The 24,522-nt window shown below is 37.0% G+C and overlaps 1 protein-coding gene across 1 annotated transcript in view; it reads left to right on the top strand.

Annotated features, from left to right (window-relative positions):
* The window catches only part of RNF11 (ring finger protein 11), a 40,945-nt gene extending 16,738 nt beyond the window's left edge, over nt 1–24,207 (top strand). Inside the window, exons 2-3 of the mRNA XM_040231200.1 lie at nt 20,563–20,732; nt 21,898–24,207. Of these exons, the coding sequence (XP_040087134.1) occupies nt 20,563–20,732; nt 21,898–22,069 (342 nt within the window). The 3' untranslated portion in view covers nt 22,070–24,207. The remainder of the gene's footprint in view (nt 1–20,562; nt 20,733–21,897) is intronic.
* Nucleotides 24,208–24,522: the final 315 nt, after the last annotated feature.

Genomic DNA, 24,522 nt, shown 5'->3' with positions numbered 1-24,522 from the left:
AGACTGTGGAGTTCAGATTTTTTTTTTTGACAACTCATGTTAGAAAAAATACGTTTTATACCAGATTGTTTATAAAAATGGAAACAAGTTTCATAAACAGTATTGACCCTTACCATTATGTATTCTGTATATTGTTTCATTTTCTAAAAAGTCCTAGCTTTGACCCTCTAAAACTGATTCCACAACCCACAATGGTTATGACATATAGCCCAGAAAGACTCCAAGATATAGCACCACAAAGATAAGATTACGAAATACATTTAAAATACTTTTTTATGTCTCTCATTTCAAACAAAATCTCTTAGGAACAAACTTGCCTCTCTAAAAAGAGCATTTTAGAGAAGCAGGTACGTGTTTGTAAGCTGGGAGTTGTCATTAAGATGCTTGTGCCAGGTCCTTTACATTTATTATCTTTATTAAAGATTTTGAATTTTATCCTAGAAAAGGGGAAGGATAGCCAGTGAAGGGAGAAGGCAATGGCACCCCACTCCAGTACTCTTGCCTGGAAAATCCCATGGACAGAGGAGCCTGGTAGGCTGCAATCCATGGGGTCGCTACGAGTCGGACACAACTGAGCGACTTCACTTTCACTTTTTACTGTCATGCTTTGGAGAAGGAAAGGGCAACCCACTCCAGTGTTCTTGCCTGGAGAATCCGAGGGACGGGGGAGCCTGGTGGGCCCCCATCTGTGGGGTCGCACAGAGTTGGACCTAACTGAAGTAACTTAGCAGCAGCAGCCAGTGAAGGATTTTAGGTAGGGTTGGAGAAGTATTATCTAAATTAAATTTTTGGAGGAGATCTCTGAGAACAGAATATATATTCTATTTAGGGGTGTTGTCAGCAGAGAAGAAGAGTTACAGATGAATTCTCTTGTTATTTTAGAGAAATAAACAGCAGAACTCACTAATGGATTATATGGTAAGAATTTTTCCCAAGAATAGAAACATCAAGAACATGTTATTTTGGGAGGAGATCAGCTTTGAAGGAAGAGGGTGGTATAGGAATAGGCAATAATGGCCTGTGGAATTGAAGGTGGATAGATTTTAATGAGAAAGATGTAGTATAAGGTTTCTGAGAAAGTGGAAGCGGATGGAATCCAAACAGAGGTAGTGGGATTGGCCTATACAAAAGAAAACAAGCTTTAGTTTTTTGTTTTTTTTTTAAGCTTTAGTTTTTAATAATATTAAATAATACACTCATGTGGTCAAATTCACATGGACAAAAGTACAGGTGAGAAATCTTACTTTTCTTTGGCCGCTCAGTTCCACATCCAATAGGCAACTAATGTTAATATTTTTTTTATATCCTTCAAGAAATTTTATACACATGCAAACAAATACAAGTAGTCCTCCCTGATCCCTTTACACAAAATGTAGCCCACTGTACACACAGTTTTGCACGTTGCTTTTTCTTCCACTATGTCTTAAAGCTCTTTCCCTATCTGTACATAAAAGCTTCATTATTTAGGGCTGCATAGTATTATTGTGTATACTGTTATTTATTTAACCAGTTCTGTATTTGATGGACATTTGGGTCAGTACTGTTTTTTGGATAATACCTCTGTTTTAACAAGTCAGAAAGACTAACTAGAGATAGGTGCACAAATGGGCAGGACTGTAAGTTTGACTGTAGAAGTTAAGTGGTCCAAATTATCTGAGTACAGAGAGCTAGGTGGTCCATTTTTGGACCAGCAGATTGAACTTTAATATTTAGGTTAAATGAGCTGATGTGTGGGGAGTTACTTGGTCAAATAAGCAGGAATTAAAATGCCTCACCTAGGGAGATCTGGCCAAGTCAATAAACCAGATGGAGGTAAGGAAGTCACTGGACCAAAGTTGGAATCATTACCAGGAAAACTCTTAATTAAAGTACATGTTTGTCTGTCAGAAGTCACTTTTAGAAATCACCTTTTGATGGAGAAAAATTAGGACTATTTTTGGGTAGCCTCAAATTCAGGACCTTCCATTTAAGGTTAAGTGGATCTAGCTTATCTGAAGGTCAGGGATCCCTTTTTAGGGCAAAGACTGTGTTTTGGGTTCAGAAGCTCTATGAAAAGACATTACTGCCTAATTTCCAAGAATTTCCATTTTCTACTGTTTTTCAGTTATAGAATGTATAATTTTAAGCTAAAATAGAAAAATTGATTAAGCCCAAATTATAAATTTGTTTGCAGTAACATAAGGTACTTGCAAGTGGTTATAATTTTTTCAGATACTTTGGGTGGGTCTAGGAGGTCACTCTCACTATTAGTTACCATGGGCCAAGGATAAGATCAGACTTGAAACAGTACAAAGTCATGTGGGTGGCAGGTGCTAGAGAAGACTTGCGGTGGGACAGCTAACTTTGGTTATAGTTGTGAGAGGGCTTGTTTAAGGACTGGGTGTTCAGGTATCAACAGCCAAGATTTCTTCTCTGAATTTTTAACTTATATTCCTTCAGCTGGTTTTTCTGTTTCTCTTACAAGCATCCAAGTTCACACAAGTGTCTCTTAACCCTTTTATTATTTAATAATTATTGAGAAGCTGAAAACCATAAATCCTCTTCCTGGGCAGGTGCACAGAATTTTGTATGCAATTTGAAAGAATTTATGTACCCACTTAAGCCCAGATCTCAATTAACAATCTCTGGCCTATCATCTCAAACTTCTGTTCTTACTTCCTTGCATTGCTTTCTTCAGTATACCTTGTCTGCTGCTGCCAGGTCTCCTGTTAACAGTGGTTCCTCCGTGCCTGCTATTTAATATAAAGAACAAAAATTTAAGAACATTTGATGTCCTGTACTCTTGGAAATTTGAGTGAGTGTGACAGGGTCACACAGCTATTTTATAACACCACACTGAGCCCCGTTTTCCTGATTTGTGGTACACAGTATGTATCATTGGATTTCATTACATAATTCTAAACTAGAAGTGGTATTATATACTTAAAAAAGTCATTTTGAAATTTATTCTTTTTTTGTAGTTTTACAGTTTTAAGTATAAACAAAAATTTCCACTGATTTGTATACATTTGCACTCCAAAATAACATTGTTGAAACAAAATATAATTTAATTAATAGTATCCTATATACAAGCTTCCCTGGTGGCTCAGAGGTTAAAGCATCTGCCTCCAATGCGGGAGACTGGGGTTCGATCCCTAGATCGGGAAGATCCCCTGGAGAAGGAAATGGCAATCCACTCCAGTATTCTTGCCTGGAGAATCCCATGGACAGAGAAGCCTAGTAGGTTACAATCCATGGGGTCGCAAAGAGTCGGACACGACTGAGCGACTTCACCTCATCCTGTATACAAGAAAGTCTCAAAATAATTTTATATGACTGATTCAGTATATCTTAAAAATGGAGTCAATAACATGCCACAACATGGATGAAGCTCATTTATATACTGTTCAGTGAAAGAAGCTAGACATCAAAAAAAAAAACCACCAAAAAAAAAAAAAGAAGCTAGACACTGGACACGATACACATAGATGTGGCTCCATTTATATAAAATGTCTAGAATAGGTAAATCCGTAGAAACAGACTGGGGAAAAGGAGGAATGAGTTTTATGATTTTTCCCAAATGTAAATATTTTAAAATATAATAGTACCCTGATATTTTTGCACACTTTTAGTTTTTACTTAATGCCATTTAAGTATTTTCTCATGTTGCTGCAGTCTTGAAAGTTCCAATTTTTAAGAGCCATTAAATCTATAAATCCATTGTCTATATTATGCTCCTGTACATTCAGAGTGTTTCTTGATATTCTAGGATAAGTTTCTTGATTCCTGATAGTGGTAGGAGTGGAGGAGATGGTGAGATGTGTTTCTCATATATAAATTGTACCAGGGAGCTTTTATGAAAAAGTAGTGTGCTGACAGTTTCAGTTTGAAAATAACTTGTAAATAGCTGGCTGATGGGCAGATAGCCTTGCTTAGGGCAACTTTTACATTTGGATACTAAGATTAGTAACTCTCTAGTAATCTTAACTTTTACTTATATTTGTATTCAGTTCAGTTCAGTCACTCAGTTGTGTCCGACTCTTTGCGACCCCATGAATCGCAGCATGCCAGGCCTTCCTGTTCATCACCATCTCCCGGAGTTCACTCAGACTCACGTCCATCGAGTCCATGATGCCATCCAGCCATCTCATCCTCGGTCGTCCCCTTCTCCTCCTGCCCCCAATCCCTCCCAGCATCAGAGTCTTCTCCAATGAGTCAACTCTTCTCATGAGGTGGCCAAAGCACTGGAGTTTCAGCTTCAGCATCATTCCTTCCAAAGAAATCCCAGGGCTGATCGCCTTCAGAATGGACTGGTTGGATCTCCTTGCAGTCCAAGGGACTCTCTAGAGTCTTCTCCAACACCACAGTTCAAAAGCATCAATTCTTCGGCGCTCAGCCTTCTTCACAGTCCAACTCTCACATCCATACATGACCACAGGAAAAACCATAGCCTTGACTAGATGGCAAAGTAATGTCTCTGCTTTTGAATATTTTTTTTTTTTCTTTTGAGGTTCATTAGCAAAAGGACTTAAGAACTCTGTAAAAATTTCCTGATGACCTGACCCCTGGAATTCAGCTTGAAGAATCTAAAGATTCAACCTCATTTTCTAGTTTAAGACTTGTAGGTGCTAATATTTAGCATAATCTGAGCAGTGTAGTAGAAAAGTATTAGCATCTCAGTATTTATTTAATACAGTCACAACATTGATATCCAAGATAGCTGTGTCTTAAAAAGGATCATCATATACAAACAAAACAGAAAAGAAAATAAGATTTGGCAGTGATGTGATGAAATAGGAAATAACCCTCATACACTTCTGGTGGAAATGTAAAATGGTGCAAGTGCTTTGGAAAACAGTTTGGCAATTGTTCAAAAGATTAAACTTAGAATTATCATATGACCCAGCAATTCTGCTCCCAGGTGTATACCCAAGATAAATGAAAACATCCCCATACAGAAACTTGTACACAAATGCTCATAGCAGTATGTTTGTAATAGCTAAGAAGTAGAAACAACCCAAATGTCCATCAACTAATGAATGGCTAAGCAAAGTGTGGACATACATACCATGCAGTATTATTATTCAGCAATAAAAAGGAGTGAGATTTTGATACATGCTACAACATGAGTAAAATATGCTAAGTTGTAGGTCGCCAAAGAACTACTGTGTCGCTCAGTTGTGTCCGACTCTTTGCGACCCCATGGACTGTAGCCTACCAGGCTCCTCAATCCACGGAATTCTCCAGGCCGGAATACTGGAGTGGATTGCCATTTCCTTTTCCAGGGGATCTTCCCAACCCAGGGATCGAACCTGAGTCTCCCGTGTTACAGGCAGACGCTTTACCGTCTGAGCCACCAGGGAAGCCCCTATAAAATAGATAAGCAAGGATATATTGTACAGCACAGGGAAATATAGTCATTGTTTTGTAGTAGGGTTAAATGGAGTGTAGTTTATGAAAATATTGAATGACTCTGCTGTATACCTGAACCTAATATAATACTGTGAATCAACTATACCTCAACAACAATAGCAAAAAGCTGTTAGAATCCAAGAAATATATCTCCTAAAGAGTTTTGTAGAATTCTTGCAAATGAAGTTCACTGGTTTTTAGAGGGAATTAGTTTTTTTGGTGATGTTAGCCCTGGTCCTTCAAATATTAACTTTTAAAAAAGAGAGGGGAAAGGTATCTGTTAAAGAACTTGGTGCAGTAAATGCAATAACAGACTTCCTGAGATCGAAAGCCAACCCTTGGCTGCTACAAACATATTCTCTTTGGAATTAATACCTTTTTTAAGCTTTCATCTTTTAACTCCTTAGAGGCTGTGTATATTCTAGCTCTGGTTTTGCAGAGAACTCTAGGGCTTATTACTGTTAGCTTTCAGGTAGTCATACATTTGCATCTTATGTTTAAGGATGAAAGATAATTATTGAAATGTATATTCTTATTCTTTGAGCTGGTAGGATGCTTAAATGAGAAAAATAGCAGTATTTTTTGGCTGTAGCAAAGAAGTGATTCCAACAATAATTTATGTAGTCAGTCAGAGGAATATCTCTTCGCCTACAACTGCCCTGGAAATCAGCTCCACTGGTAAGCAATTCTTTTTTTTTTTTTTTGGTAAGCAATTCTTTGTCAGTCATTTGGTACCATTTCCCCTCTGGAAACCAGTTTGCTTGATGAAAAGGAAAAGGTAGGCTAATTTAGGTCTCATTTAGCAAAGAAAACGGTGGTGGTGCTTATGAGACTATTTACTTTAGACAGAAATTAATTCGGAGGAAAGGTGCTTTATTTTAATGATATAACACATGGGTTAGAATCAAAAAACTGTAAAGGAACCAAGGCAGCCAGTGTCTCCCAGTTCTTTTACCCAGGTACTTCAGGGTTTTTCATTTGTGAAAATATCACCACAAATATCTGGTGATTTCCTGATATCTGCTGATATTAGGAAATATCACAAATATCTATGATTTCCTAATACCTATGCAGTATTGTTCTTTACAGCATCAGACTTCCATCACCAGATTTCAGCAGATTTCCTAATATCTGCTTTACTCAGCATTTCTAATCTGTCTTTAATACCATCAGTTTACTCAAAACCTCAGTTTACACGTTTCTTATTTGCTGCTCAGTACCTTTCAGGTCAATTAATTCAGTGTTCCAGTTCTAAGAGAAGACAGTCTCTTGGTTCATCCTCTCTTCACCAGTCAGTAGGTGCAACTCATCAAATGTTGACTAGCCTTTGGATCCACTGAAATGTATGCCTGTCCCTAGAATTGCCAGGTCATGGACAATTTAGAGATAGGAGCCTTTGGTGTGGTAATCATCTTGTTTGCTGTCTCTGTATCCCCCTACTTACAGGCGATTTAAGCTTTATAAGGACAGGCCTCATCTATCTTTGTCACTACTATATCTCCTTTGCCTAAAATAGCATCTGAAATGTGGTTGAGTATTTAAGAAATATTGTAATTTGTGCCTAGTCTCCAAATGTGACCTTGATTTCAGTCGTCTTGACCTTTAGATGGATTTATCTAATGACTTGGTATTGCTGAGTGCCTGTAGTAATAATGCCTACCAGCCGTCTACCAATTTGGATACTGTGCTCAGTGAATATTTATATAGTGAATGAAATAAGCCAACTTTTTCATTTCTATAAAAAACAAGCAAACAAATGCAAACTGCCTCCCTGGAAGCAGTGCTCCTTTTCCATGTAGATCACTTTGGTTTATATACTTTCGCATTAAACAAAACATATCATTTGTCAGTGTCATTGATGGGATACTGGGTTTTTTTCCCCTCAATGTATAATTGTTATCCTTTATGGTTCAGGAATTGCATTAATGCTAGTCTTTGGGGTTTTGTTTGTTTGGTTTGAGTCTTTTTGGTCAGGAGTCATTGCATTGAATGTCAAAGTTAGAATATGCATTCAGATCATTTATCCACATCCTCCAGTTTATGGCTGTGTTTCAGTCTGGCAAAATGCAGGAAACATCCCCAGTAGGAGACTGCAGCTGGGGAGTGGGTGCTGCCAGCAGCAGCTTGTGCGGCTGTAAGGAGAAAATCAGAAGAACTAACTCTTCTGGAGGAAAGGATACAGATTTTGGTGACAAGCTGCATTCTTTAGCAGTGACTTTATTTTTCCTTTACCACAGACCAGACTTGTACTATTTCCAGCCTCAGCACATTATTTAGGCACTTCCCCACTGCATTGTTTTATTTAGTTTCTGAAATTATATCATAATTCCCTAAACTGGGTCCAATTTTTAATATAGTGCCTTTCAGATAGACATATTTGGACTTTGATCTGTTTCTGTCTTTCTTGACTTTTAAACTCCCTGAGATTAGAGCCTATTTTTAATAACTTTCATAATTTTATAGATGCTTCATTATTTATTAACAAACAACTGGAACACTTCAGAGGTTTACCTTATCAGAAAGTCAGACCTTGCTTTTTTGTGTGACTGACCCTCTTTTCTGTTTGCCCTGCCTCAGCACATCTTGTAATCCTTTGTTCTTTTTCTATTCTACCCCTTTCCATGATGCTGCATTTCTTTTCCAAACACATTTTTAATTTAAATTACTCCCTTTCTTTAAGGCAAATATTTTGCTTGGATTCTCTTGGGCTTTTTGTTGTTTTTGTGTGGGGTTTTTTGTTTGTTTTTTTGCATGAAGACTTAAAGCATTAATGAACAGATCATTCTGTTGTTTTTGAGACTGCACCTAAGTACTGCATTTTTGTTGACTATGAGGGCTACTCCATTTCATCTAAGGGATTCTTCACAGTAGTAGATATAATAGTCATCTGAATTAAATTCTCCTATTCCAGTCCATTTCAGTTCACTGATTGTTAAAAGCTTCCCTGGTGGCTCAGAGGTTAAAGCGTCTGCCTGTGATGCAGGAGACCCTGGGTCGATCCCTGGGTTGGGAAGATCCCCTGGAGAAGGAAATGGCAACCCATTCCAGTATTGCCTGGAGAATCCCATGGAGGAAGGTCCCTGGTAGGCTACAGTCCACGGAGTTGCAAAGAGTCGGACACAACTGAACACTCTTGCCATCTCCTGTTTGACCACTTCCAATTTATCTTAATTCATGAACCTAACATTCCAGGTACCAATGCAGTATTGTTCTTTACAGCATCAGACTTCAATCACCAGTCACATCCATAATTGGGCACTGTTTTTGCTTTGGCTCCATCTCTTCATTCTTTCTGGAGTTATTTCTCCACTCTTCTCCAGTAGCATATTGGGCACCTACTAACCTGGGGAGTTCATCTTTCAGTGTCATCTTTTTGCCTCTTGTTACTGTTCATGGGGTTCTCAAGGCAAGAATACTGAAGTGGTTTGCCATTCCCTTCTCCAGTGGACCACGTCTTATCAGCAGAGACATTACTATGCCGACAAAGGTCTGTCTAGTCAAGGCTATGGTTTTTTCAGTAGTCATGTATGGATGTGAGAGTTGGACTATAAAGAAAGCTGAACGCCAAAGAATTGATGCAACCAAATTGATGAAAGCCAAAGAAACACTTCTGAACTGTGGTGTGGAGAAGACTCTTGAGAGTCCCTCATTGCAAGGAGATCAAACCAGTCCATCCTAAAGGAAATCAGTCCTGAATATTCATTGGAAGGACTGATGCTGAAGCTGAAACTCCAGTACTTTGACCACCGGATGTGGGGAACTGACTCATTTGAAAAGACACTGGGAAGGATTGAAGGCAGGAGGAGAAGGGGATGACAGGATGAGATGGTTGGATGGCATCATCAACTCAATGGACATGAGTTTGAGCAAGCTCCGGGAGTTGGTGATGGACAGGGAAGCCTGGTGTGCTGCAGTCCATGGGGGTCGCAAATAGTCGGACATGACGAGACTGAACTGAACTGAGAGCATTAAGGAGGAAAAAAATGTTTAAATTTATTTGAATACATTTGCTTCTCTTACAGTGAATTCCCTCTTTCACAAGATTTAAACTCACAGGGCAAGTACATGTATGTCTCCAAGTGACGTTGAGGAAATGGTAGTTAGATAAAGATTATAAGACATTTACCACTGAGCCACTGGGCTTCCCTGGTGTCTCAGTAGTAAAGAATCCACCTGCAGTGCAGGAATCACAAGAAACATGGGTTTGATCCCCTGGTCTGGAAGATACCCTGGAGGAGGGCATGGCAATCCTCTCCAATATTTTTGTCTGGAGAATCCCATAAACAGAGGAGCCTGGTGGGCTACAGTCCATGGGGTCACAAAGAGTTGGACACAACTAAGGTGATTTAGCACAGCACATAAGACATTTAAGTAGATGATAAGGCTAAAGGAAAAGCGGGGGGAAGAGATGTGTACCTTGGATGACTCTAGATGTCAGTATAGGAAGGCCCATATATTTGAGCCCCTGTCGTGGTTCGTGCATTTTCTTAGGTATTCCTTATAGCACTCTTTTAAGATGGGTATTCTATACATTTTTCTGATGAGAAACCTTAGAGGTATTAAGTAACTTGCCTGTGGTCACATACCTAATAAGTGCCAGAGGCTGATATTCTATATCTGTTCCTTCCACTGTACTTCTCTATCATTAACCTAGGTAGTGGACATAGAAATTCTGAGTTTAAGAAAACTTATGGGAGTAGGAGAGCATTGTTTCAATGGAATAGAAAGATAGGTAAAAGTATGACAGAGGCAACAAATCAGATCATCTCTTGGAGAAGGAATGATGGTTATAATTTATATTAAGTTTTCCTTTTTGGTTTTATTGTGGCATAATCCAGATCCTTAGAAAAATTTTCATAGCATGTTTACAAAATCCTGATATGAATATATAACATGGATTTCAGGAACATGAGTGCTTTCATTTAAGTCATTCAATTATCCAGTAATGTTTGAATCTCTACTATGTGAATGATACTCTGTGCTAGGTGAACAGTATATATTGGTGAGCAAAATGGATATAATCTCTGCCTTTGTTAAGCTTATGAAGTGGTGAAGGAATAAATTAGTCATATAGTCACACAGGTAATCACCTTTTCAGCCCAGGCACAAAATACTACTTGAATCATTTTCATAGAGAGGTGAGGACAGTCAAGTGAACCACCCTCAAAGGTTCCCAGCATCTGTATTAATTAGCAGTTTACTACATTGTTGATTTAGATTTTCATAAATCCATTCATTTTGTACTAAGTGCCCTGTACATTTTAAGTGGGAAGATCCCCTGGAGAAGGAAATGGCAACCCACTCCAGTATTCTTGCTTGGAGAATCCCATGGACAGAGGAACGTGGTGGGCTGCAGTCCAAAGGGTTGCAAAGAGTCAGACACGCTGAGTGACTCACATTATCAGTGATTAATTTGTAAACATTTTCCACAGGTTTTCAAAATTACATTTAGGGGTCACTTTTGGAGAGGAAGTGATGGACATACTATTATTAGTCATTTTTAAAGAATATACTTAGCAAAGCCAAAGCAGCTCTGTAATCCCAGGATTATAGCATATGTATACTAACTTTAATAATTATTGACAGTTATGTACAGGTTCCTAAAAATCTAAAGGAAAAAACTAAAATGTGAAAAACACTGCAGTCAGTTAATGGGTGACTGTTTTTAGCTATTAGTAGGTAACATTTTTAGTAGGTCATTTATTCATCTATCCATCCAGTGAGGAGCAAAAGCAGACACAACTCTTTTATCATGGATCTTACAGTCTGGTGGGAAAGACAACATTCAAGTTAATGTATAACTAAATATAAAATTACAACTATGACAAATGCTATGAAGGGAAGTCACTTGGTGTAAAAGAGCCTATAGTAGAAAAGAATGGTTAGGGTAAATATCTGAAAAAATGGAAGTTAACCTGAACTCTGAAGGAAGAAAAAAGAAGTGTCTAAGCAAGAGTCAGCTTCCCTGGTAGCTCAGTCAGCAAAGAATCTGCCTGCAATGCAGGAGACCAGGGTTTGATCCCTGGGTCAGAAAGAACCCCTGGAGAAGGAAATGGCAACTCACTCCAGTCTTCTTGCCTGGAAAATCTCATGGACAGAGGAGCCTGGTGAGCTGTAGTCCTTGAGGTCTTGAGGGTCAGACACAACTTAGTGACTAAACCACCACCAAGCAACAATAATGGTGGAAGAGAGTGTTTTATGCAAATATAACAGGTGCTGTGACTTCACAGAAGAGATCATGCTTCTTTAAAGGATCTGAAAGAAGGCCAGTAAGACTAGAAAGCAGTGAGTGAGTTGTTAGATGAAAAAGGAGAGGATGGGTGGTAGGTAGACTTATGCAGGGCGTTGGAGGTCTTGTTAAGGACTTTGGACTCCATCCTAAGAGCAGTGGAAAGCTATCGAAGGGGTTTTTAACGTATGTTGAGGAGAGCATAGGGTTGGATTTGTTTTTGAAGATTGCTCTAACTTCTAGGTAGAAAACAAATTGAGATTTTGCTAGCTAATACTGTACATCAGGAAAGAAATGGGAACTTAGACTGAAGTATCGGCAGTAGACGTGGGAAGAAATCAACAGACTTTCATCAGCATTTCAGTAGTTAAGGGAGGGGAAGGTGCCAAGGATGTTTCTATAGAAACATCTATAGAACTATAGAAAGGAAGTCATGTCATTTACTGAGATAGGGAAGAGGAACAGGTTTTGGAGGGCAGTTCATTTTTGGACATTGAGTTAGAACTGTCAAAGTATAGCCTGGAGTTTAAAAGCGAGATCTAGACTGGAATATAAATTTGTGAATCATTTATATCTAGGTAGTATTTTTAGCTGTCAACATGGACATAGTTTTTAGTGACGAGTATAGGGCAGGAGAACAGAGCAGGACAAAAAGTCACATTTGTGACTCCAGATGCAGTCACATCATGAGGTTCTGGGGGTTAGGATTTCAACATAAGGATTTTGGGGGATGCAGTTCAGCATGTAACACTTCTGTGCTGGAGATGGTTTTCTCTGTGCTTAATAATAATTTCAGAATACTAGTTCCTTTGAACTTACTTTGAAAAAATAGGAATAAAACGCAAAACTGTGTAACTGTCATTGTCAAAACATAGCTTTCACAAAGGAGCATTTCTCTTCTTGAGGAGAGGGGCCACTCCTCAAAACAGGCAGGATCTTAGTTCTCACGACCAGGGATCAAACACATGCTCCTGGCAGTGGAAGCACAAGAGTCTTAACCACTGGACCGCCAGGGAAGGCCATAAAGAAGCATTCCTAATGAACATCACCAAGTAAACTATTTGAAAACAGGAGAAAGAGTCAATGCAGCACTTATCCATCTTTTTTGTGGAGTCGGGGAGGGAGTGCCAAGCCTATGCCCCTTGCAGTGGAAGCACGGAGCCTTAACCACTGGACTGCCAGGGAGTTCCTTCCATCACTCTTACCATCTAGATCTTCAGTTCCATTGGAGGACTCATAGTTCTTAGCATATAATTGTAATCACAGTTATGATTTGTTATTGCAGGAGAACACAAGTCAGTTGGTGAAAAAAGGTGCATATGTCTATAGGTAAGGCACAGGCTTCTAAGAGTTCTCTCCTGGTGGAGTCACACAGAATTGTGCCAACATGTGTGAAGTGTTAACTACCAGGGGAGCCCAAAGTACTGAATAGACAGTCACTGCCTCACATATACCAAAATTCTAGACTCCCAGAGGGAAAACATGTCCAGCATAAATCATATTGTTCACACAAAGAGTTTAGGCACAGTGAGCCATCAATTAGGGAATGTCCCAGAATCCAGCCTTTTAAAACTTGCCGTTTTTATATCCCTGTCCAATCTTCTCTTCTAGTCTTCTGACTATATTCTATTTTGCCACTTAGAAAATACCATTGGCTCTCAAGTTACTTAACATTAACTCATCCTTAAGGTCATTTTTAGTAAGTATGATGGGAATAAAACTAGGTGTTTGTGGTAAGAAGAGAGGCCATCTTTAAAATATTAGGAGTTCTTAGTCATTTCCTTCTCTGTAGAGGGTTTCTAAAAAGTTGCATGTAAACTGAAATTAGAATGGTGAATCATTTAAAATTTCTAGAGTGTTCCTTTGGTTTAACAAAAATACCAAAGAAGAAAATACATCCATAATATTATAAGAGATCGGAGTTGTGGTTTTGTGTCTATTAATATGCTTCTTCATAAGGTAGAGCTTTCCTTTTCTGTTCCTGCTTTCTGTGTTCTCTGTACCCATATGTGAACCACAAGACCAAAGAAATTGAGCCTTTTATAAGCACATGCTTAAGAGACAGTTAAGGTGTTTTGGTTTGTAGTATAGGTCTTTTTGTTTGTACTAACAGTGTAGTAGGTATGTTCAAGGATTAAGGAGTCTTACACTACCCACAGTCTTACACTATTTGTTCCACTGACTTTCGAATTAGTCATATCTTGATGTGGATGGCAGTCAGTTGATCTGGAACTGAGAATAAGAAAAATAGTCTAAATTGGAAGTCATAATTCAGGGGTTGAAAATCTTAGCTGGCAGGGATTACAACAGAGGCCAAAGAGTTGCTTGTATTCAGAGACAAGCCAGAAAGCTAAGACCAAAGCCGGGGCAATTGCAGTTAGCCTAAAGTTTGCACACCAGAGGCATTTGATGATGGGAAGAAACCAAAGGGTTCAAATAACTTATTCACTGCAGAATGTATCAGAGACTCAAGTTTTTCAAACTGAAAATCCCATATTCATAAATAGCAGTATTTTAAAAACTGTTTCATTGATTCCTAGGATTCTGCAAAGGTACCCTAGATAGTAGGGGGTGGGGGGGTGCAGGATTCTTTTTTTTTCTTTAATCAGCAATAGAATCTATTTTATGAGACAGTTTCAAGATAGAGTTGATGTTTTTTGAAATTCTAAATTCTGAAAGTTGTTGAAATTACAAAATCTTTATTGCAGATGAAAAAAATTTATAACTTTATTAGAAATACCTACTTTGGCTTATTTTTGAAATAAAACATTCAAATTTATTTTTAAGAGTTCAATAGCTACCTTAAGAAAAACATAACTTTTTTGTTGTTTTGGGGCAGGGCTGGGGGAACTTAACGTGTATTTCTTTTGCTTCAAAGCCAGGAGAAAGCTAACATGATTTTTTTTTTTTAAACAGTATTTGCATACCTTTTTCAAATGAATTTACAATAAAACATGTAGACATCCATCATAATCAGCAGATATTCTTAATCAAAAACATTTTAATTTGGATGTACTTTTAACATTATGAGTCATCTACAGTTAACATCTAAAACAAAAAATAGTTAACTACTCTGAGGCCAAATAATAGTCAATATCTAGTACACCTTAACCAATACAATCTAATAGAGCTTAGTTGCACAAACCTATATTCCTTTTATTACTAACTTCCTGATTGACATTGCTAAATCAAAAATAAATACTGGTACTATACTTTTTCTCTTTGTTAAAAACAGAGAAATGATAATTGTATTTCTAGACTAGATTTTGCCAGTAACTAGTTGTTGGACCTGGAACTGGAATTAAGTCTTTCTAGGCTTTAGCTTCCTCATTTTTTTTTAATTTATTTTTAAATTGAAGGATAATTGCTTTACAGATTTCTGTTGTTTTCTGTCAAATGATGTCTTTCTTAAAATGTCATTTCAGTGTAATGCAAACAGACAAAATCCAAATCATTTAACTGAGAGAATCTCCTTGCTGTCCAACAACCAAGCATGATGTAGTGGAAATTACCAGCTTAAAAGAGACCAGAATTCTAATTCCAGTATTGTCAGTAATTATTTAGCAGTTCTTACTACAACTAAGACCTGATGCAGTCAAATAAATAAATATATTTTTAAAAATCAACTTCCTAAAAAAAAATTCCAAAAACTGAAGGACACAACACCTGATTAAAAGAGCCTGCCAAAGGCTCAGTAGAATAAAAAAAAAAGACATGCCCCAGCGCATATCATCATGTTCGAATCTGTGACCCCATGGACTGCAGTATGCCAGGTTTCCCTGTCTTCACTATTTCCAGAATTGACTCAGATTCATGTCCACTGAGTCAGTGATGCTCTCCAACCATCTCATCCTCTGTAGCCCTTTTCTTTTACCTCCATCTTTCCCAGCAGCAGGGTCTTTGCCAGTGAGTCAACTCTTTGCATCAGATGGCCAAAGTATTGGAGCTTTAGCATCAGTCCTTCCAATGAATATTCAGAGTTGATTTCCTTTAGGATTGACTGGTTCCATCTCCTTGATGTGCAGGGGACTCTCAAGAGTCTTCTCCAGCACCACAGTTTGAAAGCATCAGTTCTTCGATGCTCAACCTTCTTAATGGTCCAGTTCTCATATTCATACATGACTACTGGAAAAACCATAGCTTTGACTATACAGACTTTTTTTGGAAAAATGATGTCTCCGCTTTTTAATATACTGAGTTTTTCATAGCTTTTCTTCCAAGTAGCAAGTGTCTTCTAATTTCATGACTCCAGTCACTGTCCACAGTGACATTGGAAACCAAGAAAATAAAATCTGTCAGTTTCCACATTTTCCCCATCTGTTTGCCATGAAGTGATGGTACTGGATGCTGTGATCTTAGTTTTTTGAATGTTGGATTTTAAGCCCGCCTTTTTTCGCTCTCCTCTTACACCCTTAGCAAGAGGCTGTTTAGTTCTTCGCTTTCTGTCATCGGAATGGTATCGTCTGTGTATCTAAGGTTATTGATATTTCTCCCAGCAATCTTAATTCCAGCTTGTGCTTCATCCAGCCTGGCATTTCACATGATGTACTCTGCATATACATTAAATAAACAGGGTGACAGAATACAGCTTTGAGGTACTCCTTTCCCAATTTGGAACCAGTCCATTGTTCTGTGTCCCATTCTAACTGTTGCTTCTTGACCTGCATACAGGTTTCTTGGGAGACAGGTAAGGTAGTCTAGTATTCCCATCTCTTTAAGAATTTTCCAGTTTGTTGTGATCCACATCACCAAAGGCTTTAGCATAATCACTGAAGTGGAAGTAGATGCTTTTCTGGAATTCCCTTGCTTTCTCTGTGATCCAACAGATGTTGGCAGTTTGATTCCTGGTTCCTCTACCTTTTCTAAATCCAGCTTGTACATCTGGTAGTTCTCAGTTCACATACAATTGAAGCTTAGCTTGAAGGATTTTGACCATTACCTTGCTTGCATGTGAAATAAGCACAATTATAGTTTGAACATTTTTTGGCATTGCCCTTCTTATTTAGGATTGGCATGAAAACTGATCTTTTGCAGTCCTGTGGCCACTGCTGTGTTTTCCAAATTTGCTGACATACTGAGTGAAGCACTTTAACAGCATCCTCTTTTAGGCAGCTGGAATGATATCACTTCCACTAGCTTTGCTTGTAGTAATGTTTCATAACGCCCACTTGACTTCACACTCCAGGATGTCTGGCTCTAGGTGAGTGACAACACCATTGTGGTTATCCAGGTCATTAAAACCTTTTTGGATAGTTCTTCTGTGTATTCTTGCCACCTCTTCTTAATCTCTTCTTCTTCTTTTAGACCCTTGCTGTTTCTGTCCTTGATTGTGTCTATCTTTGCATGAAATGTTCCCTTGGTATCTCCAGTTTTCTTGAAGAGATCTCATAGTCTTTCTCACTCTATTTTTTCCTCTGTTTCTTTTCCTTATTCACTTAAAATGACTTTCTTCTATCTCTCCTTGCTCTTCTCTGGAACTCTGCTTTCAGTTGGATGTCTCTTTCCCTTTCTCCTTTGCCTTTTACTTCTTTTCTCAGCTTTTTGTAAACCGTCCTCAGACAACCACTTTGCCTTCTCGTATTTCTTTTTCTCTGGGATGGTTTTGATGACTGCTTCCTGTACAGTGTTAGGAATCTCTGTCCATAGTTCTTCGGGCATTCTGTCTACCAGATCAGATGTAACTGTAGGCAAGCTTGGGCCTGTAAAATGAGAAAGTTGATCTTAAAGATTCTTTTTTGAAATGTTTTACTTCCTTCTGTCACAGTCTGGTCTATTTCTTCTTTTTAAAAAAATTGTTTTATTTCATTTTCAGCTTTATTGAGGTATAGTTGAAATACAAATTGAAATTTAGTCCATTTCTTAAAGTAAATGTTGGAATGCTGTCACATAATAGCAACCACAATAATAGTAGCTAAAATTTATTTAATGAACTTTTGTATGTACAGTAGTCCTAGTAGAAGCTAGGCAGATGGTCCGGAGAAGAACATCGAATCTCATTGTCCTCCCAACTTTTTGACCTTCCCTGAAGGCCCTCAAACCATGGTTTGAGCTCAGGGAAGAAAAAAAAAAAATTGCCCACTGGGTATAAAACCTTTAATAGGTGAATATCTAAACCAGAGGTGCAACAGCCATTTTTACGATCTTTAATAACAGAAGGGTCATGTAATTTTTATAGGACTGAAGAAAAGCTTTCATGCTGTGGTAAAGAAATGCAGTTTTGTACCTCACTTCCACTTTGAAAGCTAGAATTGACAGCCTCTTGCTTAATAACTATTTTGTTATTTGTTAACTGAATTTGTTATTGTTAATTGTTATTTGTTGAATTTTAACAGTATTTGTTAACTGAAGTTTCACTGTATTCTGTTTAATCTTAATTCTCTTATAGGCAGACACATGTAATTAAGATGAGGCTAAAGGCAGTGTCTATCAATATTGGGTGGCAAGGAGGAGGATCGGGTAAAGTTTTACATTGACAAGATATTAATATACTTTGAACCAGTGGACCTGCAGGGGAAGGTAGAGAGAATTGCAAGAACAAAGGCAGTAAGATGGACAAGCTTGAAACTTTTAGGAAATAGCTAATTGGCCTGAAGTAACAGAGCTCTTCAAATGCAATATTGATAGTTATAAAAGCCACTGTTTAGTGAGTTCCTGCCATTCTAAGGTTCACTGTCTTTCTCATTTAAGTCTTAACAGCAACCATATAAGGTAGGGTAATCCGGATAGGTTAAATCTCTTCAACATGGTCACTCTAGTGGCAGAGAAGTAACTTTTGACAGTAATCCAAGGTTATCTGGATCCAAAAACCATACTCGATAATAATAAAATATGTTCTTTCCATGTGAAATGAACTAAATGTTTGGATGAAGAATGTAATTCTGATAAGTATTGTTACGCTTGGTTATTATTTTCTAGATGAGCTAGAAGTATTAATCATTATTGATTTCATGTGGGAATTTATAAAACATGAAACTTTGAACTACTGGCATTTTACTGTGTCAGAGAACATAACATTATTTGATAAGAATTTACCTTTTTTTTGAGATCTTTAATTACAGATTTGTTCTGAATCTCAAAAGAAATAGTCTTGAGTTGAATTGCCTTTGACCAGAAACTCAATAATAACTAGTCAGAAAACAGGTTTATAAGAATAGGGCTAATTAAAGGAACATAATCGTATCTTTAAGAGACATTGTGATGAAATGTCTTTTTCCTTGAATTAAATATTTCAGTATTTGAGCCTAATATATATGTATCTGAGACTTGCCCCTAAAATTTCTCTTTGAAAAGCATATTTATACTTAAGCTCTTACAAAGTCTCATCATTGGTGCCGTCTGTTATTTTCTTTTGAACCCCAGAAACCATTGACTAAAAACAGCCTCAGCTGATGCTAGTTCTAATACTTAGGGAGGTTATTTCACAGAATTTTTTTAAGTTGTTAAACAGTTTTTTCAAATTGTTAAAAAAAGGTTGTGTCAACAAATTCAGCGATTATTCCTGAAGGCATAATCTCCTACTTGCACATGTTGGCTATCATTGTAAACAAATGCCTAAATTGTAGAAATCATGAGTAATCATACAGGATGAATAAAAATAACATTTTCTAACGTTAATGTGAATAGACAGTTGTGATTTAATGTGAATTTTCCCATGAAGATGTTATACATAGATTGAAAGTGTTATGTCTCAGTCAATTTATTCAGTAGAGAGGTTATCTGAAACACTGTATTAATTTATTAATTAGGTGGCTCAAAAATGGTTTTAGCCACAATGAAATCATTAGGTCAGAGATGAACTTCATAGTATTCATCGAGTTGAGATCTTTTCCCAGATGTCTCATCAGAGGTTTTTTCTGAGTATCTTATAAGGTAGCTTTCTCCATCAATCAAGGAACTTTATTTTGTTTGCACTTCACTCCCCATCACCTAGTACCTAATAGATACTCAGGTATCTGTTGAAACAATGTATAAAGAGTGTGAATAAAATTATCTCATAAATGTGAGACTTCCCTGATGGCTTAGACAAGAATCCACCCACAATGTGGGAGACTTGGGTTCAGTTCCTGGGTTGAGAAGATCCCCTGGAGGAGGGCATGGCAACCCACTCCAGTATTCTTGCCTGGAGAATCCCCATGGACAGAGGAGACTGGCAGGCAACAGTCCATGGGGTCTCCAAGAGTCTGACACAACTAAGCACAGCACAGCAAGTAGAAAAATAAAGCAATACAGTTGCTTGACCCTTGAACTACGTAGGTTTGAACTGCACAGGTCAGGTCCACTTATGCATGGGTGTTTTTTCAACTAATATGCACTACAGTACTGCATGGTTCATGGTTGAGTCCTCGAATGTGTATTCCATTTGGAAGGGAGGTGGCCTCATTTCGCTCACTGGTCATCATATCCAAATACATATGCAAAGCCTAATTTTACAGGAATTTATTGCAATAATATCTCATCTTTCCAAATAAAAAAATTAATTTTAAAGATTGTTGTCTGTATGGAAAGAAATAACAAGTTTGCAAATAAGAATCTGTAATGGCCAATTCTACTGTAAATAATGAAATATACCAAGACCATGAAACTCCCATTGTGGCCTACAGGATATTGAATACAGTCCATTTGGTTAATTAATTACATTGATTTATCTGTTTGTGTATCAGGAATGAATATGTCTGTGTTATTTGGTTTTCCTATAGAAATACTTCAAATAACATTCCATGCCAGTTTTACTGCAAAGCTTGTTTTTATATCCTTTAAAAATAGGTCAGATATGCTAAAGTTAAGGCAGGGTAAAATAGAATTTCATGCCAGTGCATATTTGTCCAATCCCCTTCCTCTCCAAGGTCCCCTCCTCAGCCAAAAAAGGAAGAACAAAAAGAAAACGTTACCTAGAAAACAGATTTTTTTAAAAATAATTATTTTCTCCATTTTAAAAAATTTAGGAACAAGTTCCAGTTCCGGTCTATCATCCAACACCTAGCCAGACTCGCCTAGCAACTCAGCTGACTGAAGAGGAACAAATTAGGATAGCTCAAAGAATAGGCCTTATACAGCATCTGCCTAAAGGAGTTTATGACCCTGGAAGAGATGGATCAGAAAAAAAGATCCGGGAGTAAGTTTTAATTTATTCATGTTTCAAAGGTCTGTCTTCAGAGATTTGTTTTTTAAAAATATTCTGTTGCATTTTGAGAGTCAGATATTTAATGAATTCTGGGCAAAAATTTGTTTAGATGTAGAAATTAAGAATTTTCATATAAAAATAAATAAATGACAGTACAAATTCTGACCATTTTGTAGGTTGTCTGTGTCCATTTGGATGACAGTTAATGTCAGTTAAAAATTATTTACCTGTGTAATAAGTGTGAACTAGTACCAGCATTGCTGGTGGCCTAATCAGTTGGTAAAGCCGTTTGGCAATATTTCACGGACCTTTAGATCTAAACCCTTTGAGACAGTTAATTCTAGAGATCTATCCTGAATATGTACCTCACTTCAGCTCCCAGAGTTTTATGCGCAGAGATAGTTACCATAATTTTAGTTAGTGAAAAACAATAATAGAGGAATACTTTGGTAGGTTATATAGATTAAAATTGTTTGCTAAGGATATTAGTGATATGAGGAGAATCTTATCCATTTCTTAACTTATAGACTAATTGTACTAAGTCTGATGAGTTAAATATAAAATTTTACTTCAGGGAGATTTTTCCTTCAGAGTTCATTATTGTTTGAGAATCCCTGAGAACAACTGTTTATTTTCCTTGTAGGTTAAGAATGATCTTTACCAACAGACATAAAGTAATTTATTATGCTGTGCTTGGCTGTTTGAGCTATAGCACCATTTAGGGTTAGTGGTTCTGTATTTACATGTAGTTGTTAAAGTGAAAGCTGTCTGGGCTTACACTGAAAACTCAGTTCAAATAAAATTAATCTAACATGGTTTCTTATCTACTAAAGCTTCACATCCTCCTTAAGGTGTCTTCTGTAATATGTAGCTGTTTTACAAGCACAATTCTAGCAGTGGACTTGATTCCTATCTGATACCTTTCTCTTTGTTGATTGCTCTCAAACTCTTCAAATTCCCAGGTGATTGAAAAAAGAGATTGTAGCAGGATAATGCCAGGAAAAAGTTCCGTCTGGATGCTTAGGTGATAGAATGGCAGGAAGCCGTTTTTGTCTGTTCGTATTAACACTGTCTTTGTAACGGGGATTTTAAAGAGTATTCTAGATAGATCACATGTCTAAAAGTGCTTTCTCACTTCTCTCCCTCACTCCAACAGGTGTGTGATCTGCATGATGGACTTTGTGTATGGAGACCCGATCCGATTTCTGCCGTGCATGCACATCTATCACCTGGACTGTATCGATGACTGGTTGATGAGGTCCTTCACGTGCCCCTCCTGCATGGAGCCAGTTGATGCAGCACTGCTTTCGTCCTACGAGACTAATTGAGCCAGGGTCTCTCATCTGACTTCAAGTGAACCATCATTTTTGGTGGTTTTGATCTTTTGTCACTGAGCCCAAAGAGCCAGGGATTAGGAATTAAGATCATGCACAAAAGTTTCCTAAAATTTCCTGAATGGCTGCAGATGTTGGGGAAAAGTACGTGATATTTTAGAAACTAAGGGGGAAAAGTAGGATGGTATTTTTATGTAAAGCCTTGACCCAGTGTTTAAAAATATAATTGTATTTAGATCTTGTTATTGCTCCAGTACATAGGAATTGTGTAAAGTGTTACAGCAGCTGTATATGTTTCAATTGTGTGTGTCAAAGATTAGGAAAAAGATAGTGGTTGTTTTTTCCTAAATGAAATAACTTTCTTCTTCTCCCCCACCCAAATTCTTTTCTGAAGTTGCTGGCATTTGGGTCAAGGTTTTATTAAAAGCTACATTTTATAACACTGGCACAAAAAAAGTAGTTTTAAGCTTGTTTGCACAGTTCTTTTTTTCCATTGGAAATGGAATTCATTGCCTTAGGTCTTTTTTAAATAGTGTATTATTATCGTTGGGGCTGGCTCTATGCTTGAAAACCAGTTTATTTATAACCTGTTATAAGTGCTATATCTGTTTGCAGTTAGGAAATGCAGAATTCAAAGTGATCTCCTAGCTTGTAAGCAAACTGAGATGCACTATCCCTTTTCTATTAAAATAAAAATCAGTTAATGTGTCAAGAAACCAACTCTAGTAAAGTCAGGTTTAATATTAGCCTTTCTTATGTGTTTCATCTAATTATTTTGGTTGTTAATATGGTGATAATTATTTTGGTTGTTAATATGGTGATAATTAAAAGTCAAGGTAAATTTTAAATATTAGGAATTCTGATTTATTGAGCTTGAATTATGCCACCATGCTTATGTAAAAATGAAAGTGGCAACATGGTTAAACTGAGAAAGTTTCTCAGTTGTAACAGTTTTGATTTTCTTTCCTGTGACCTTCTTCCCTGTTGTCTTGAACCATAGCAAAAGGATACTGCATCTCTTGTTGTATTGCTGAGGTTATTGAAGTTACATAAAACACGTCTCAGTCTCTGTTTCTTAGAAGGAAAGTCCTGCTAGTTGACTGACAATTCTAAGCAGGGAGAATTAAGATAAATGTGTTTAATTAATGTTTTGCACACAAATGCAGAATTTGTATAACCACATGACATCATAGTTGTGATCTCAAAAAAAAAAGACTTTCTCCTTTATCTTTTTCTTGCAGTTAAATGTAGGAATTCTCTGAAACTCTAAGCTTCTGAAGTGTTAGAGGTAGAGATGGTCTAGCAAAGATGTAGTTTTGTAATGTTTTATCCATTTAGCATGTGTTTATTTTTTGTTATGTACTAGAAGGTGACATATTTGTTTGGCTCAGTGATAATTACAACTAAAAAATTATTCATTAGCGAAAGGAGAAGCAATCTCAACCTTAACAAATCAGAAATGTTTCTTATTATTTTGTATTGAGTTGAATATTTGACTCTTTAACACTTTTCTACATACAAAACACAAGTCAGGTCTCTTGAAGGGTTCTTCATAATTGTATTAAGAAGAATTTAGTATGTCATAAGCACTTAAAGATTTGACATTCAACTGTAGCAGTATCTATGTTGGTTAATTTTCTTATGAGCCCCATGATGAGTTTGAGAAAAATTGAAAGAAATTATAGATTATCAGGTTCTGTTAAATTGTTACATGTATCTTGCTTAAGTTTTTGTTCATTAATTTATATTCAATTACATAAAGCAAATTTGGAGGAAACACCTGAAGTTGTGCAATATTTTCAGCGATATTACTTTTTTATCTTTGTGTTTTCTACTTAAACATGATGTCTGTCATCAAGTATTATAGTCAGACTTTCTTTTTTTCTAGATTGTCAAAATTGGTAAATGAACTTTTTTTTAATCATCTTCTATGTTGCTATTAGTCTTTCTTTATTAACAAGGTTTCTTTTACAGAAGTTTGGCAGTAATATTGAGGGAACCAGGATTGAGCTGAATTTTTTTTTTTTTAATAAAGTACTTTGTATTCTTTAATTTTGATCTCCACATACCATGTTAAGAACCATCAATTTTGGCTTTTACCAAGTTAAATAAAGTTATAATACAGTTGTAAAGGGCTAAAGTTAGAATTGATTACATAAGAATCAATTCTCCCAAGTTATCTAATCCTTCCTTCAGAACACAACATGTACAAATTTAATTAATTGCCTTTAGTTTTCTAGGTGTATATATATAAACTTTGGGGGAAGTATTTTTTATGGCTTGGCTTTTACTATCATCTAATCATAAATTTAGAAGCTTGGTAGCTTCTATATTTTCTAAAGCAAATAATAGGCATATTACCGTGTTATCCAGCATAATTGGGATTGGGTAAGATGTGTTCAGGCTTGGCTGTAGGATTTGAAATGTCTGAAAAGCCTGACCTGGAA

Source organism: Oryx dammah, unplaced genomic scaffold, assembly GCF_014754425.2.
Source record: "Oryx dammah isolate SB20612 unplaced genomic scaffold, SCBI_Odam_1.1 HiC_scaffold_28, whole genome shotgun sequence".
Classification (NCBI taxonomy): Eukaryota; Metazoa; Chordata; class Mammalia; order Artiodactyla; family Bovidae; genus Oryx; species Oryx dammah.
Note: the sequence above shows the minus strand (reverse complement) of the source record. Positions and strands in the feature narration are given on the sequence as shown.